This window comes from Mesoplodon mirus (assembly GCF_964341445.2).
Source record: "Mesoplodon mirus genome assembly, chromosome: 10".
NCBI lineage: Eukaryota > Metazoa > Chordata > Mammalia > Artiodactyla > Ziphiidae > Mesoplodon > Mesoplodon mirus.
Genome location: NC_138986.1, coordinates 25,395,621 through 25,414,098, shown reverse-complemented (window position 1 = coordinate 25,414,098; position 18,478 = coordinate 25,395,621). Strand labels below are relative to the sequence as shown.

Here is an 18,478-nt window from a genome sequence, read left to right as displayed (position 1 = left end):
TCTAGAGCACAGGCTCAGTAGTTGTGGCGCACGGGCTCAGTTGCTCCACAGCATGTGGGATCTTCCCGGACCAGGGCTCGAACCCGTGTCCCCTGCATTGGCAGATGGATTCTTAACCACTGTGCCACCAGGGAAGCCCCTAGTTGAATTCTTAGGGAGAGAAAGATGTGATGTTCTTTTCTGCTTTTACCCCGTCGATTTGATCAAATTTATACCAACCATATAAACAAATAACCTAAACTCAAAGTTTAATATTAAAGACCTGGGTGGTTTTTAAGGTGGCAGGGTTAAATCTGTAAAGGCCGAGACTAGAGAACCCTGGTCTACACCTCAGTAATAGACTCAGGACAAAGCGGCAAATCAGCAAAGCAAGCCAGGACCACTCTATTTCCAAAAATTGAAAAGCCATCAAGAATTTCAGATCAACACAATGATATACACCAAAAGATATGAACAAAATAGTCTACTCTGGTTCCAAGGAAATTCATTTTAACTCCCCCATTCCAACAATATCATCAAAAAACACATTCTTAAATGCTTAAATTAATTACATTATGACAAGAGTTGGAAGAAAAATAGTGTTGAAGAAAAAATAACTGCCTAAAAAGAGAAAATACTCTCCAACTAATGGGGGAATCACTACATATATTCATATATTCCCCATCTTCCAGTACTTCCCAAAGTACTATAATCCATACACACATAGCTAGAATGAGAAGTCTGCTCTACGATAAAAATTAGTTTAATTCCTGGATTCACACATTAAAGCTGAAAGCAATAGAATCGCTCGCTTCCCCCTTTCTATTCACTCCAACCCTTTACACAAGCAAATCATCACACGAAAACTTCTCTAAAAGGACTCATACTACAGCTGTAAACCATTCCCACTTAGACTATTAAGTTTCCTTTCATTCTAAACTTTTAATTACTTTTGTCTATGACAAAACACATCCAAAACGCATCCAAACAGAGAAATATCCTCTCTAAAAGAAAAATTCCATCTCCCCAGCAGGAGGTCTTTCTTCCTGTTTGCAACCAAAAAAGAACAATGACTTTTTCACTTTCATGCTTAACAGAACTCCCTCGAACTGATTTTAAGAGAACTAGCCCTGGGATTTAGACTCTGATGCCAAACGAACATTTTTCTAACTGTAACTTCGCCACCCCAGCGGGCCCGAAGCCCCCTCACCTTTCAGGCAGAACATAGTGAGGCAGTTCCATGAGGGGCCAGGGCTCCACGGGCCGGTGCGGGCTGCAGTGCTACCACAGCTGTCTCCCAGCCCACCTCCCAGCCCTCACTGCCAAGAGCGGGGCAGTCAGCCAGCGCCTGGGATTACAGGAAGCCACTGCCCAATCCCCAGCTTTCTGGGCTGAGCTGCTGACACCTCCCTATCTTTCATACGGAGTTTCACACCCTGGAATCAGCCAAGATCATCTTGGAAAGTGAGGGGAGCCGGGGGTGAGCAGTCCATGTTCGTGTGGTCCAGTGCGGGGCAGCACGAGAGCCAGCCCGTTGGTTTCTCTTATCTCTCAGCATTTTCCATTGCAGCAGATGGAGCACCTCACGTGATCCACAACACAAAAAAGAAATCACTCGAGTCGGTTTCACTGTTTGCTATTAATTCTCACAACTATTCTTTGACATCTTTATTCTTTTGCTAGTCACACTCTTTTTTTCTGATGTGGAACAACTCATACACTGGTACAGAATTAGCACTGAGCATTATGATATGAAACTGTGCACACAGCTGAGTCTACATAAATGGGTGGATATGTGTGAAGTGCTCAAAACAGTGCCAAATAGTAAAAGCACTACAAAAGTGTCGACTACCACTCTTACTACTACTATTAATATACTTGTGTGTTAGGATAAAAAACGTGGAGGGTTTTTTATTTATTTTTTAATTAAAAAAAATTTTAAACATCTTCATTGGAGTGTAATTGCTTTACAATGCTGTGTTAGCTTCTGCTTTACAACAAAGTGAATCAGCTATACAGATACATATATCCCCATATCCCCTCCCTCTTGCGTGTGGAGGGTTTTTTAAAACTTCTGTGGCACTGCCATTTTTCACACAAGGAAACAAAGATTAATATAGTTAAGTTGGCATCGGAGTATGTGAATATCCAACGCTACTGTACCCATAAGCAGAGTATTGCTTATCTCCCCCTCCACGGGAAAGCTAAATTCACTCTTGCAAGTTCAAGGTTTACTTTACTGTAAACTCTAACACAGGTTAAAAAGAGAGAGAAGTTTTATTGCAGATCTGAAGAGAAACAGTCTACAGATGTGGTCTCAGGAGCACCCTGCCTGAAAGTGCTGTCTGAACCGTGAGTGGCCACCCCCCGGCCCTCAGGCTCTCCTGGTCACAGGAAGTGACCATTGTTCACAAGGCCCGTTGCTGTGTGCAGGTCTTCCTTTTGACTCCACAGGATACAGGAAACTGACTCAGAACCAATCTATCTGTCTGTGTCCTGGGGTGCCTGCTGCAGCCCTGGCTACATACGATGGATGCTCTGAGCCTTTTGGCTTTCGACATGAGGTTCAGCAATAGCCTAGCTGGGTTTCTGCTCCTCATCTTCCAGTACCACTAGCAGGGCCTGGTTAGTAAGTTCCCTACCAGGGCTTCCCTGGTGGCGCAGTGGTTGAGAGTCCGCCTGCCGACGCAGGGGACACGGGTTCGTGCCCCGGTCCGGGAAGATCCCACACGCTGCGGAGCGGCTGGGCCCATGAGCTACGGCCTCTGAGCCTGCGCGTCCGGAGCCTGTGCACCGCAATGGGAGAGGCCACAACAGTGAGAGGTCCGCGTACCGCAAAAAAAAAAAAAAGTTCCCTACCATGAGGAAGTCACTGCACTAGTTGCTATGACCACAGAGAAACGGAAGAGGTTCTTAGCCAGAAGCTAGTTGGGATGAAAAGAAACCTGCATGTGGAGTGACAAACAGTGATATTAACTCTTAGAACAGAACTGGAAGGAACCAGCTCATCTCATTGGGGAAACCCGTTCAGATGATTTGCTCAACTAAGTAGCAGCTGCCTCAAGATCAAAGTCAAACCACCTGATTCAGCCTTTCCCATCTCAACATGTGACCCTCCCCACAGATGGTCGGAGTCATTCTTCATCCTTTCCTATCTCAAGTGGTCTTCTATGCAATGTATGAATTGCAAAGATATTCCTGAAAGTATTCTTGTGGGTTAGATTCAACTTTTAAAATTGCACACAGCGAGAGAAATTCTACACCCTGGAGAGTTAAGGCTTCTGAACATAGGTTTGTACCCAGGGTTTGGGGTGGTTGCGTGCTTTTAACAGCACTCTATGAATACTCACAGTTAAACCTTTTAATATAGAGATGATTTGATGTGCTAGAAAGCACACCGAATTGGAAAGTAAAGAGAACATGACTGTAGCCACATCTGTAGGCTTATCTAGCTGGTCTCCAGAGCAATTCATGACGTGTAAAGGTGCGGATTGAAGGTAGGGACTAAATTACTCTAAGATTCTATCCTTCTAACCTACTCCATTCATTTTTTGCTGTGATATATGTAGATATGTATATTAATATAACATAAATAACCATTTTGTTAGGTGCATTATATCAGGAAAAAAGACAATCTTTGCCTTCTTATGATTTAATGCAAGAGGCAAGTAGGTAAATAAAGAACTATAATACAATGTGATAAGTTATATAATAATTATATAACAGAATATGCAAAATTAATAATGATCAATGACAGCTTCTTGCCTATTACCATCTAACCAAGCTACAGGTTAAAACATCTATAATTTAATGTAATGGGTTGAATTGTGTCTCTCTCCCCACCCCCCCAATTCCTGTCTACCCAGAACCTCAGGATGTGACCTTATTTGGAAATACAGTCTCTGTAGGCATGCTTGAGATAAGGATCAAGATGAGATGACATCTTGGATTAGGGTGGTGTTAAGGACAGTAACAGTGTCTTTATAAGAGATAGAAAAGGACACACAGAGAAGGCCATGTGAAGAGGCAAGGATTAGAGTTACGTGGCCACAAGGCAAGGAATGCCTAGAGTCATCAGAAGCTGGAAGAGGCAAGGAAGGATTTTCTCCCTGAGCCTTGGGAGGGAGCAAGGCCCTGCAGGCACCTTGATTTCAGACTTCTGGCCTCCTGAACCAGAACAGAAGAAATTTCTGTTGTGTTAAGCAACCCCATTTCTGGTACTCTGGTACAACAGCTCAAGGAAACGAATCCATTTAGCAAGGTAGCAACTGTTGGAGAAGGTGTATGATTTTTTTTTTCTTTTTAAACGGACTTCAATTTATGATCACAAGGGCTTAAAGCCTATTTTCCCCACATCACTGTACTTACTATGGCTAAATTTTTCCTGGAAAAAAAAATCTTTCCATGATATAACACTGCTAAACAATACAAATACCATCTTCTGTTTGATTAGCGAAATGATAGGTATCACCATCTGAAAAGTCACAGCATTAAACACAAGCAGTGGAAATGGAATAGACTTTTATTAATATCAAAAATCATTTAAAAAAATAAATCCCTTGTTTCACCATCAAACAACTGTGAATAGGTCTGAGAAATAAAACCTGAAAAGGCACACTGTTTAAACTAGGAAAAAAGAATAAGAACTATTCATTAAAATTATTATCTGGGGGTGGAGGGAGGAGAGAAATAGGTGAGGGAGATTAAGGGGTACAAGTTTTCAGTTACAAAATAATGTCACAGGTGTGACATGTACAGTGTGGGGAATATAGTCAATAATTATATAATATCTTTGTATGGTGACAGATGATAACTAGACTTACCACAGTGATCATTTTGAAATACATAGAAATATCAAATCACTATGTTGCATACCAGGAACTAACATAGTCCTGTAGGTCAATTATACTCCAAAAACAAACAAACTCATAGAAGAAGAGATCAGATTTCTGGTTACCAGAAGGTTGCAGGGGCGTGGGGAGGAGGCGGAGATGGATGACGGTGGTCAGAAGGTACAAACTTCCAGTTATAAGATAAATAAGCACTAGGGATGGAATGTGACAGGAGAGATATAATTAACATTGCTGTATGTGAATATGAATGTTGTCCAGAGTAAATCCCAAGAGTTCTCATCACAAGGAAAAAACAACTTTCTTCTATTTCCTTCATGTTCTATCTACATGAGATGATGGCTGTTCACTGGGCTTACAGTGCTAATCATTTCATGATGTATGTAAGGCAAAGCATTATGCCGTACACCAGTGCTGTATGTCAGTTATATCTCAATAAAACTAGAAGAAAAAAATTATCATTATCTACCACCACTGATCACTGCTAGTGAAATTCAAAACTAAATCCCTAAGGGGACTTCCCCTGGTGGTCCAGTGGTAAAGAGTCCACCTCCCAGTGCAGGGGATTCAGATTCGCTCCCTGGTCAGAGAACTAAGATCCCACATGCCAAGGGGCAGCTAAGCCTGCGCACCACAACTACTGAGCTCACATGCCTCAATGAGAGAGCCCACGTGCTGCAAACTACAGAGCCCACGGGCTCTGGAACCCGCAAGCCACAACTAGAGAGAGAAAATCCGCACACCACAACGAGAGAGAAGCCCGCGTACCGCAACTAAGATCCTGCGTGCTGCAACTAAGACCCGACACAGCCAAAAAAAAAAATAAAGAATATAAATAATAAATAAAAAATATAAAACTAACATAGTTTTTTTTATTTAAAAAAAAAAAACAACTAAATCCCTAGGAAGCCTGCGTGAAGGGAGCGGGCCAAGCATGAGGCTCGTTCGCAGAATTTACAGCCCTCTGGACAGAACAAAGGTCTTGCCTTTGCCAACCATGACCTTAGAGCCCAACCACTTCTCTCTCTTGCAGGATTACAACATCCTGCATCATGTTAAAGTTTAATATTATTGTCTCGGTCAGAGGGAGTGGCAGCCACGCGTGCAGCCAAAAATGTTTAGATGCTCAGGTCTTCCAAACCACTCCAGTGCTATTTCATTTGCCTGCTAAAAAAGTTTGTTTGGTTTCAATAAAATAATGGGGATGTGGGTAAATTAGGAATTAATTTGCATAATGCATATAATGAATGAGTCTAGATGGGCTCAAAATTCTGTTCCTGGCAAAACAAAAAACAAAATTACAAGAAAAACAGGCAAACCATATTTTTCTTTATGCATCCTGATTTTGACTCTTACCCAAAAAAGTCAGGCAAAGATGGAAAAACCCTTTTCCATACCCATTCGAGGGTTTGTTTCGCATCAACTAGAAAGGTATTCAATCAGGCAAGGCCTGTTTTCATACCTGTATCTTTGGGCATACCTCAGTGCTTTAAAAGTCAGAGGAGACTGAAGACATATTCCCAAACACCAGTGCTCCCATTTCCCCCTATACTGCCAGAAACTGAAGATGCTGAAACCCTCTGGTGCTGCTTATATGAGAATGACCACAGAAGAAGCCATTCTGGTGGCCAAGGCTGAATGGCACTCTCTGAACATCTTACCAAAGTGTTAGTCTTTCCCATCTTACCCACTGTGCTAGGATACTTCAGTTCTTACCAATATTCTGAATTTCTCAGAAAAGAGAGAGCCTCAGTCTGAGTTTTTCTGTGTATTTATTACTACCACAGAACCAAGAGAAAGAAGGAAAAAAATGACAGCCTTATAACTTTAAACTGGCTAGTTTAAAGCTACTACTGGTTGTGGTACTCTGGGCTGGCCACCTCTGTAGGCAGTTTTGGTTCATCGTTGGAAAATCCGGCACACAGGACTTCGTTCTTCCTCCTCCTAACATCATCTGACCCTGCACCCTGTTTGACTGTTCTGCACTCTGCAGCCAGGGCTGACCTACTTGATCCCAAAGGCAACCTTCATCCTCTCTGCAGTCACTTTTCTCTCAGGAGACGTGTCAGTCCTGGCTCGTTAAAAAGACAGGTTACTTTGTGCTGATCGCAAACCAACTATGAAGCTCCAAGGCACCCTGTAAATACTGCACTGGGGGCTCTTCAATGGCTTCTGGTCTTAGGTAGCCTCATTCGCATCACTGTGTTTCCTCCTGGAATCATGGAAGTTCTGCTTTAATTGGCCATTTTAAAATATACTCTCCTGAGCCAGTTCTTAGTTATTTCCTTTTTTTTTTTTCCTTCAGAGCCAAGTCTAAGTCTAGACTTCTTGACATCACAACCAAGAAGGAAGCCCTCATTTGGTTCCTTATCATGAAATTTGTCTCTAATCTCATTCATGGACCCCTATGTCTTCTACACCCAAATTATTTGATTTTTTTCTTTTTTCATTTTTCTTTGTTTAAGAACCCTTGGGGGCTTCCCTGGTGGTGCAGTGATTGAGAATCTGCCTACTAATGCAGGGGACATGGGTTCGAGCCCTGGTCTGGGAGGATCCCACATGCTGCGGAGCAACTAGGCCCGTGAGCCACAACTACTGAGCCTGCGCGTCTGGAGCCTGTGCTCCGCAACAGGAGAGGCCCGCGCACCGCGATGAAGAGTGGCCCCTGCTTGCCACAACTAGGGATAGCCCTCGCACAGAAACGAAGACCCAACACAGCAAAAATAAATAAATTAATTAATAAACTCCTACCCCCAACATCAAAAAAAAAAAAAAAAAGAACCCTTGGGCCCTTCTGGTTCTATTTCCCTAGGGAATGTAAGAGTAAGTGTCCAGGTTGACCTGAGCTCTTAGCTTAGATTATCTTACAGCCCCTCCTGATCTCCCTTAGATATGCAGAGTTGCCTTGACTCCATTGCTGTCCATGGGGCTCCAGTCTAGCCCATGTAGGAGCACAGTATGCCTCCTAGGCAATGGCAGCAGAAAGGAGCCTTTATTGTGAAAACTTGCTCCATTCATCCAGCCTGATGGAGCTTCAAAAGGTAGTGCTGGGGCTTCCCTGGTGGCGCAGTGGTTGAGAGTCCGCCTGCCGATGCAGGGGAGCCGGGTTCGTGCCCTGGTCCGGGAAGATCCCACATGCCACAGAGCGGCTGGGCCCGTGAGCCATGGCCGCTGAGCCTGCGCGTCTGGAGCCTGTGCTCCGCAACGGGAGAGGCCACAACAGTGAGAGGCCCGCGTACCGCAAAAAAAAAAAAGAAAAAAAAAAGGTAGTGCTGATGGCTAAGATGTTTCTTCAAGTGACAATATTCCTTTATAACTTTATAATAGTTTATTTTTTCTTTCTAAGTCTGACATCTTAATCCACCGTTATACTTCCTACATCTTTCCAAAGAGCACTTAGTGCACCATTCTCCCTCTTACGGGAGGAAAAAAAAAAAAAAAAAAGAAATCATGTTTCCATTTATGTAAAAAACACAAGAATAAATCCCGAACTCCCCATCTAGCAATAAATTTGGACTTGAACTCAATTCTTTTCCCCAAAGTTTCCGGCCATATTCCTTTCAGCGGCCCCATCTGTAGGCTTTGTTCCATATTCCATACGGTCTCATACCTGCACTATCCTGGATAAGACTATTATTGTCTTTGTCTGGAATACAGCCCCCATCCCCACAGCCTGTTTTTTTACTTCTCTGAAGCCATCCTTGACCTCGCTCCCCTCCCCCAGCAGAATCCCCAGCTTTATTTATGTAGCTATGATAGTGTCACAATTCTGTCTGCCCACCTAAAATGAGAGTTCCTCAAAATAAGGACTTGCTCATTCACACCTAACCTCCAATGCCCTGTGAGGTGCCTGAAACACAATAGATGATCAATGCTTATAGCATAAACCAGAATTATCACTCTACTATTTCACCCAAAAGTAAATAGTGGAGAGTGTATAAAATCTTCATGAGATATCTATCCAAGAGCATAATGATTCCTATGAAAAGTCATAAAAATATTGAACATATTCCTTAAAAATTAAATAAATAGATATTATTTCCCCACATACAATTGTACTAAAACTCAACATTAAATAACAGTTACTGAATAGTTGAACTTATGGTGGAATTTTTATAAATCATTTCTTTAAACTAATAGTCCAAAGGGGGCCTCATTTTCAAACCCACAAACACAGATACCATTCTCTCTCAAAGCAAGCTCGTCAGAGCAAACTCAGAAGGCAGTTTTTCCTTCTCTCACTCAGCCTAAATTAAATGTTTGAAGGATGATGGAAGTAGAAAAGGAAAAAAAAAAAAAGAAATTTTCTGGAAGTATCCATACAAGAATGTTGAGGTCAGTATGTCCAGCTGGAGGGAGGACACCAAAAGATGTCATAATAATGACCCCAGATCCCCTTTCTTGGTGAATTTATAATGGAATGTATTATAGGGAAAAAATAAAACCACTAGAGTGTAAATTTCATCCTCTTAAAGATTTGCCATTGTCAGTGTGCCAAATACGTGCATAATATATTTTGGAGAGTCTAGGTTAAAACACATCAAAATAAATTCATAACCTTTCATGCTATATATTTCATCAATGTGCCTGTGGAGGGACTGACTCCCAAAATATACAAATCAATGGCAACCTTCCCCACAAAAACCCAACCAAACTAAAATAAAGAGGTCATTTGCATCATTTTTCCCTAAGCATCTGAGTAATGCGAGGAAGTTAAAACAATAGCCAACCTTCAACTCTAGAAACAGGTGCAACTCTTCTGTCCACAACATCACCGTCCTAAATCATTCTAAAGAGAAGTCAGACTACAAATCAACAGTATTCAAGATCATGTACCAGCCAACCAGAAAGAACACAAGTTCTGCCACAATTTACCTGTTAGTAAAACATAAGCCCATAACCAGAGAGAGTTACTGGACGATAATTACTTTTAATCATCAAGCAAAGACATAAACACTAAAAGGAAGACACCAAGTTAAAATGCCCAGGCTCCTGATAATTTCTGCATAGATAATCAAATAATCTAATGTTTAAGTTGCTTAAGCTATATCAATTTAAAATATTTTATTTTTGATTTAGAAAATATTTGAACAACTCAAAGCTCTGTATAAAGAACTAGAGAATTTCCATTTTTAAAAAGGTAGTTTATTTCTGAAATCACCACATTCTTCAATTTTGACCCACTTAAACCTTGGGGATGGCGCTTAAAGGAAAGAGCTAATCATTTCCCTTTCAACTGCCAAGTCTTCTGAGCAATCGGGCAGTTTGAAACTTCAGGAATAGCGAGTTATTTCAGGACCCATAGGATTTACAACAATAATGGTTTGAGGAAACCACAGCATTTAGGCCCCTTCAGTCTTTCTCCCTGTCCTTAGGAGTTTAAAAATAAGCAAGAAAATGATCCTTCCAATTGGCCGAGCACTTTCGGGGTGGCGTCTTGCCACGGGGCAAGATAATCACAGAGTTACAAGACCCACAGAGGACAGAGTAGCCCACAGAAACAGCTCTTTTCTGATCCTCCTCTTTGATCAAGACGAACGGATCTGCTCTTTTTCCATTTTTATTTTTGTTTCACCTCTTCCTCTCTCCCTTCCTGCCCCGCTTCTCCCTCTCTTCCTCTCTCCTTTTCTCTTTCCCTCTTTCTTCACTTAACATCAGTAAAGTTCTAATAAAAGTCACCTACAATTCTGTTGATGGAAATAGCTGGCATTTACTTCGTGTTCTATTTTTATTTAACACATCTCTGCAAATTCAGCTATTAAGGATAATAAAAATCTACAGTTCCTCAAGAGGAAAAAGTTTCTCTGTTAAAAACAGAATACTAAGTTCACAGTTTTAAAATGCACTTATTTCTCTCAAGGCAGATGTGCTTCTGAGGACTCTATTAAGTTATTCAACTGTCTCTAAGGACTTCAGCTCATACAAAGGAAAGGCTGCAGGCTGAGACCCTTGGGGTTTTCTGTTTGTTTTGGGTTTTTTTTTTGTTTTGTTTTGTTTTTGCCTTCAATTCTTTCAAACCTGAATGAATCTTGCTTTTGTAAGCAGAGTAAAAGTGACACAGGGGAGCCTGTTTCCAGCGTTGATGGTGTCGATGCTGTCCCTCTTTTGCCTTTGCCATCACTAGTAAGTTGCCTGTCTTCGGCACATCTATTTAGAAAACTTTCTGTGTGATACAGAGTTGGTGAAAAGCTTCCAAAACCTGCTCTGGAAGGTCAACAGAGAAATCTGTCACTTGACCTTCATAGGGCAGTCAGGAATGTCAAAATTAAAGAAACTGATAGAAAGGAACACAGTCTCAATACCATTTAAAAGAGAAGGAAAGGACACAAGGGCACAGCCTAACTGGGCTGCTCCTGGTTGTGAGGACTTTTTTTTTTTTGGCTGCACTGGGTCTTCGTTGCTGCACACGGGCTTTCTCTAGTTGCGCCGGGCGGGGGCTACTGTTCGTTGCGGTGGGCAGGCTTCTCATTGCAGTGGCTTCTCTTATTGCGGAGCATGGGCTCTAGGCGCGTGGGCTTCATTAGTTGTGGCACGCGGGCTCAGTAGTTGTGGCTCGCGGGCTCTAGAGCGCAGGCTCAGTAGGTGTGGCACATAGGCTTAGTTGCTCCACGGCATGCGGGATCTTCCCGGACCAGGGTTCGAACCCGTGTCGCCTGCATTGGCAGGCGGATTCTTAACCACTGCACCACCAGGGAAGTCCCATGTTGTGAGGTATTAAAGCAAGTGAACTCACCTCCCTGGACCGCGACTTCTCATCTGTCACACAAGGCTATCTCGGAGGTTCCTCGAGTCCTGATAAATTAGCTTTGTTTTTTAAGGTAACTCTACTTAGAAACCTTCATAACTCCAATTGAGGAACTATATGCAAATATTTACTAAAATGCTCTCAAATGGCACCGAGAGAAGAAAATATGTGATAATCGCTGCAATAAGCTCTCTCTCGAGGAGCTGCTAAAGTTGGTTTCTCTAGGTATACCCAGAACAGTCAGAATTCTTTGAAATTTCACTTCATTCAAAAGGAAAGACATCTTTACAATTGTCATCATCTCTGAGATTTTACAAACACAACATAGAATAACTATTTTGGATATCAAAAGCTTTTCAGGGCTTCCCTGGTGGCGCAGTGGTTGAGAGTCCGCCTGCCGATGCAGGGGACACGGGTTCGTGCCCCGGTCCGGGAAGATCCCACATGCCGCGGAGCGGCTGGGCCCGTGAGCCATGGCCGTTGAGCCTGCGCATCCAGAGCCTGTGCTCCGCAACGGGGAGAGGCCACAACAGTGAGAGGCCCGGGTACCGCAAAAAAAAAAAAAAAAAAAAGCTTTTCATATCAGGAGTGAGCTTCCTCTATCAATTCTCTTATGCTTGGAGAATGAGAGAAAAGACAGCAATACTTTTGGAAAGGGTTACTTTTCTCTGAGCCTCATTTCTTGAGTCATAGAAAAAAAGTATTTTCTACATCTCTATTTTCAATGTATTCAAATTGCACCCAAGCATTTTTGCAGCTCTCCTATGTATAAATCAAAGCATTCACTGAGCAACTACTGTGAGCCGAAATGAGGACTAGGATGCAAAATGAGGACTATTTCAACAGGGACTATTAAAAGGTCATATTAGTTCCAAGTATTGGTGTATTAGTAGTTTATTAAGAAATTCACAGAAAAAGCGAGACAAATCAGCTTTTTCAGTCACATTTTATATAATTCCCATTTGTGTTCAGGAGGATCAAACGTCACTTAAGTGTTTGGTCAAAAAGGTTTAGTGGAGTAGAATTGATTTCAGATAATAGAAACATGTCTTATTGTCACCGTCTTTTGATTTTTTTAGAAGCACATATGAAAGTGAAGATATGGAGAGGCCATTTCAACCACATGAAAAACAAAAAAAATATATTTGGTATACAGCTATCAGATGCAGAGAAGAGAGGCGAGTGAGAACTCAACACATTACTAGAGAAAGTGGTTAATGATGAGACCAGAGCTGAAAAGCAATGCTTGCTTAAGTGAAACAATGCAGTAATCCTACTTGGAAACTCAGAGTGATTTTATAGATGTGTTTAAAATTTAACATTTACAAAAAGAACTGGGATGCCCAAATATAGACACAACTCTGTAACATTAATGCAAACATGTGCTTTATTTAACTATAGTAAAAAAAAAAAATCCAACAGAAGAAGATAAACACAGAAAAAACATATTTACATATTACAGAACATCCCACTTATTAAGAGATCACTTTTTGGAAAAACTCAACCACTCAAAATACGGCCAAGACACAAGATGGCCATACTTGTGCTACCAGATAGCAACACGCACAGGACTGTGGTTTCGGATCTTATTATGATCCTCCGGTCATTACTGTTGTAATAAACTGGATTGTCCAGACCCTCCACACAAGGTAACATATTAGAAACCCCAGAGCAGAGAGTGGTGGGGACAAGAGGCAGGCACGACTATGTGGGTGAAAAGAGAAAGCTCACAGCCTTACAGCAAAAGTGGACTAAGAAGCAGGCAGTGGAGACCCACCTCATGCCAAAGCGAAGATCCTTACAAACCTCAATAACCACCAGGGTGTCACCAGGTACTCACAAAGTTCAATGACTATTCACAGTGACACCACTGGCATCCAGACAAGCTTCCACTGTCCTGAGGATTGAGCAGAGATACGACACAGTGTCATGCAGAGAGGGAGGGACTAAGTCATAAGAAGTGAATTCAAATCCAACTATTCCATGATTATCTCTAAGGCTTCAGGCAAGTCACTTAATCTCTCAGGGACAGCTTTCTCAGCACAAAAGGGTTAGGTAAACGCCACCGTCATGCCCACCTCACAGGACTGTCAGCAATGAAACGACACCATACAGAGTGAGTACTGGGTAAACTATGACCTGCAAACAGACTCTATCTGCAGAACAAATTTTAGAAAGATGTTCATTAACATTTTAAAAATTGTTTTAGAATTCTGAACTATGAATGAAGCAAGCTTCTGTTATATGTAAATACAAATAATAAAAGACATCTTCCTCTAAGGTTTTATATAAGCTAACATGTCGTCCATATGAACACAATTTAGAAAAGCATCTCTTATCAGTCGTCAGTTTTTTATAATAACTGTGTTTCAAAGAAAATGCAGCTTTTCTTCCAGTTCAGACATAGGATCTCTGATACATACAGGCTAGAGTCCAACAATTTGAAAGTAAAGTTAAATGGACTGAACTTCTCAACTAATTTTCCTCTATGGGGGATGGACAACAGGCCAGTAAGCATAATGACAGAGAAATCTCCAGATTAGGGCAGATATTCGTCAGACTTTGCTATTCATGAGCTTTCCCTTGGGCCGGGGAGCAGGTGCAAGTAACGCACGGAGTGCATTAGCAGGCTCTGCACAGCTGTACTCCAGCAGGGAGCAAGGTCCATGCTGGAAATCGCTCAGTCCTGCCTGCGAGTTTTCAAGCATTTCCCCTTACCCACCAGCATGGCCCTGGGCTGGGGGGGCACAGAGGGAAACCTAGAAGAGGACTTACTACGGTGAGTGAATGCTCAGGTGCTCAACAGTGTTGCTCAGTTCTCAGACCAGGTGGTTTTTCTGAGATGCACCACTCATCTGCATTCCATCTCAAGATACTTCTGGTGTTCGAGGCCTTCCTACAACAGTAATATGATGATGGACTAGCTGCAGAAACTTCATCACAGTTTGTGAGGGAGCTATCTGGAACGCAGCATAATAAAACCCTACCACCAGAAGTGAAGTCTTCTGAAAGCATTATTTTGCCAGTCAAAGGCTGTGACCTAATAGGTAGTGATAAAAATCAATTTAGTAGGTCGGGACTGACGTCTTCTGTCTAATAAAATATAACAGAATAAAACAGAAGAGAAAAGAGAGGGTATCATGTGTAACCATGCAATAAAGGTAAGTAGTTTCACAAAGCTTTTGTTTCATTTTATATAGATGCAAATGTGTGTATATATGTATATGAACGTATGTGTGTGTATATATGTGTGTGTTTATATGTGTTGTATAGACTAGGAACAAAAGTAACGTGTACTTGTTACCCTGGACACAGGCAAAACTTCTGAAAGTAATTGACTTAAACAACTATAATTAAACTTCTTGGGCACTGAAAAGCTCAACATTCACATCATAGATCTACTACAGAAGGTTCTTTCTCCCATTCCAAACAAACATTTATTGGAGAGAAACTTAGCTTAACTTTCTCAGAAACTAGAGGAAACTTTAGCAATTGTGTTTTTGTTCAGACCTTTATTAGTTGGAATTGAAACATAACCTTTTGGATTTCTAAACTCAGTTACATAACTCTCCCCTAGTTACAATGACAGGAGCACACAGATCCACGGGACAAACTAACGCATACCCCCGTGTGTGGGAAGTAACCAAGGTCTGATGATCCAAAGGAACACTGAAGGAGAGCAATCCCAAACTCTCCAGCTTCCTAAAGCACACAAGAACATCCCAAGTGCAACAAGCTGTCTCAAAAACTGCTTACAAATCAAACAGAACCGGGGTCCGTAGAATAGAACAACATTCACACATTCATACTTAAGGACAAAGAATTGGGCATGGAAAGCTAGCAAGGAAAAAAAGGACTTAAATGATCTTTTTATAGTTGGAATACAGTGTGTTGATTAACTCTGCAATAAAATTACTTTAAGGTGAAAATCAAAGTTCTTTTTCCAGGAAGTCAAAGCACTCCATGTACTTTTCATTGGTGAAAAAAAAAGTATGTAAATAAATAACCACCAGTCAAGATGACCAGAGCAACCAATCCAACAACTGCCCACCAGGGTAAACTCAAACTGACTCCTGTATTCTTTGCAAAAGAATCCCCAGCCACTCAAGACTGAAGCAATACACACCTGTGTCCAGGTAGGAATTCTGGCTTATCTCAAAACGTAATCCGGAAACGCCAGATACCCAGCTTCTACTTTAGCTGAGGCGCTTCTAGTTACAAAGTGAAAGAGAACCTTCAGGAATAGAGGCAAAGGAATTGTAACAACAATAAAATATATTTATTCTCACTTTCTCTTTTTAAATTTTACTAAAAAACCCCCCAAAATCAAGTGATACAGTTTACTGAAATCTCAACTGCTTGTGGCTTTTACTTATAACTGGGCTTCCCTTAGAGAAAGATAAATATACATTAAACTCTAATCTGACAATTCACTTGCACCACTGAAATTATATTAACCAGTGAACAGATAAGCCTTTATCCTTACTCCACACTTCTTTCAACCATGTACAGAAACTTTATTAAGCTATGCCTTAAAAGCAAACAAACCTTAACTATCACAAGCGCACAATTAGTCCTGCAAGGGGCATATGCAGAAACATGTCAGAGTCCCAGTAGACTACTATTATTTTATTGATTTAGAAGATGGGATCAGAAAAGTGTTCACAAATGTATGGAGACTCATCTCTTCTCTCCTTATATCTTTATCCTCCCTTCTTCCCTCCTGTCTATTGCCACCTTCTTCCATTATCTTCCATTCATTACTGCCCCCAACACAGCCTTTTCTGAAAATAGGAGGGCATGAAAATGGCAGGATAGAGTCACTCTTCATTCCACCAGCCTTAATGAGTGCCTGCTCTAGGGAAGGCTGTGTGTCAGGTCACTCAAGTCACTCACAAGCCAAGCCATTTTCACGTTGAATCTAGGAGAGGCTCACTCTTCCAAGTGGCTTTCTCAAGATGTTGCTTTATATCAAGTCTACAAGGCAATAGTAGCTCTCAAAACACAAGAATCCACAACCCACACCCAGATCCTGGGAATAAGTCTAAGTAAAGGGTGGTATTGAGGGAGGGAACTAACTGAGAACTCTGGCTAACAAATGCCCCTAGGGAGATGACCTCAGACACCTGCTTCCTAGGCAAGCGCTCACCATGTATTGTACACGTATAAATGGCCCAAATGTGATGCACCCAGCATAGTGATGGGTTCTAGCAAGAACTAAATAAATAGCTGTTGATCTAATGTCTCTGGTGACTAGTCGGTCATCAAATATCAGCTATAAATGACAGAGAACACCTTGCAATGCTGCATTTGATGGTACAGAGAAGTTCAGTAAAGGCTGAAGCGCGGCAGACCGCAGAGACACCACTGCAACCAGCTTCTGGCTCCCCAGCCTCACACCACACACATCTGTGTCTAGGAACAATGTGTACGTTGATTGCATGTAAGTTTTCCAATCACGTTTATCATCACAGTGATCACCATAAATATCACCTTTAATTAGGAAGATTAGAAATACAAGGTGTAACTACCCACATTTCATAAAGCTAGAGAAGTATAACTATACCTTTGAAAATCACAGATACTGTTGCTACACTAACAAGTAATTATTAAAACCTATGACTTACCTTAACAAAGAGGGCCTAACATGGAAATCTGTGGTTCTGTAACTGCTTTCCTCACATGCCTACATAATCGCTTCGACCAGCACTTTTTTTAAAAAAAAATTTTTTAATTTACTATTATTTATTTATTTAGTTATGGCTGTGTTGGGTCTTCGTTTCTGTGCGAGGGCTTTCTCTAGTTGAGGCGAGCAGGGGCCACTCTTCATCGCGGTGTGCGGGCCTCTCACTATCGCGGCCTCTCTTGTTGCGGAGCACAGGCTCCAGACGTGCAGGCTCAGTAGTTGTGGCTCACGGGCCCAGCTGCTCCACGGCATGCGGGATCTTCCCAGATCAGGGCTCGAACCCGTGTCCCCTGCATTAGCAGGCAGATTCTCAACCACTGTGCTCCGACCAGGGGAGCCCCGACCAGCACTTTTGCCTCTTTTCAACCTCTCCAGCCCCTATATGGCAGGATTCTAGTTCCAAACACTCCAATCCATTCTGCATGCCAAAACCAGAGCAATTTCCTTCAGCACTGCTTATCATGTGTTCACACAACTAGTATTTACTCACTATCTGTAAAGTACAAGACACTGGATAAGACACAGGCTAGACTTAAGAGGGCTTCAAAAAAGCACATACCCAAATAGTCTCAAAGCAGAGCATTTACCCTGAAAACAGAAGCTAACAAGTCAAAGACCCCAAAATGCCCTAAGTGCTTTCAATGCCATTTCTCTTTCTGAAGAATTATTCTTGGTTCCCTGTCTCACCACATATAAGCTTCTCTGCCCAGTTTTCAGTTCTCCCTAATGATCTAATTCTTCCTTATCAAACCAACTGTTATTTTTATTGACGACTTATGGTACCCAGACAATATTTATTAAATGAGTTCATTCATGTACTGTGTCATTAAGAGTGTCGAGCCACGGCAAGCACACATTAAATGTTAGCTACTGTTAATACTTAAGGGGGGCGGGGGCTTGACTGATTTAGACACGACTTTCAATTTAGTATTTTAATCATTTCAGGATTTGACATAAAAACGGAGGTATAAATTACTTGAAAATTATGTAAAGGAAGTGATAGCTTCCATTTGGGTTGCCTAGGTTACACAAGTAGTTTAAAAGCAATTACTTCTATACTGAAAATTCTGAGATTAGTATATATATATTCTATACTAGGATAAAGACATCTTTTGACTCAATTATTGACAGTGAAGGGATTGCCAACCCAGGGGCAGTACCATTAAATACAACCAGATTCAATCTGTAGGCTGCTATGTATCTATAAAACACACACTC

General features: G+C 41.6%; 1 protein-coding gene across 8 annotated transcripts in view; it reads right to left on the bottom strand.

Moving 5' to 3' along the window:
* NHSL1 (NHS like 1) overlaps nucleotides 1–18,478 on the bottom strand; it is a 249,052-nt gene that overhangs the window by 109,859 nt on the left and 120,715 nt on the right. For 2 of the 8 annotated variants that reach the window (XM_082633914.1, XM_082633916.1), the window contains exon 1: nucleotides 1,190–1,263. The exons of 5 other annotated variants lie outside the window; for them this stretch is intronic. Coding sequence is in view for 1 of the 3 variants with exons in the window: in XM_082633915.1 (XP_082490041.1) it covers nucleotides 1,190–1,221 (32 nt within the window). In the remaining 2 variants the exon portion in view is untranslated. Of the gene's footprint in view, nucleotides 1–1,189; nucleotides 1,290–18,478 lie in introns of those variants that run through there. One more of the 8 variants, XM_082633915.1, reaches the window with a different exon arrangement.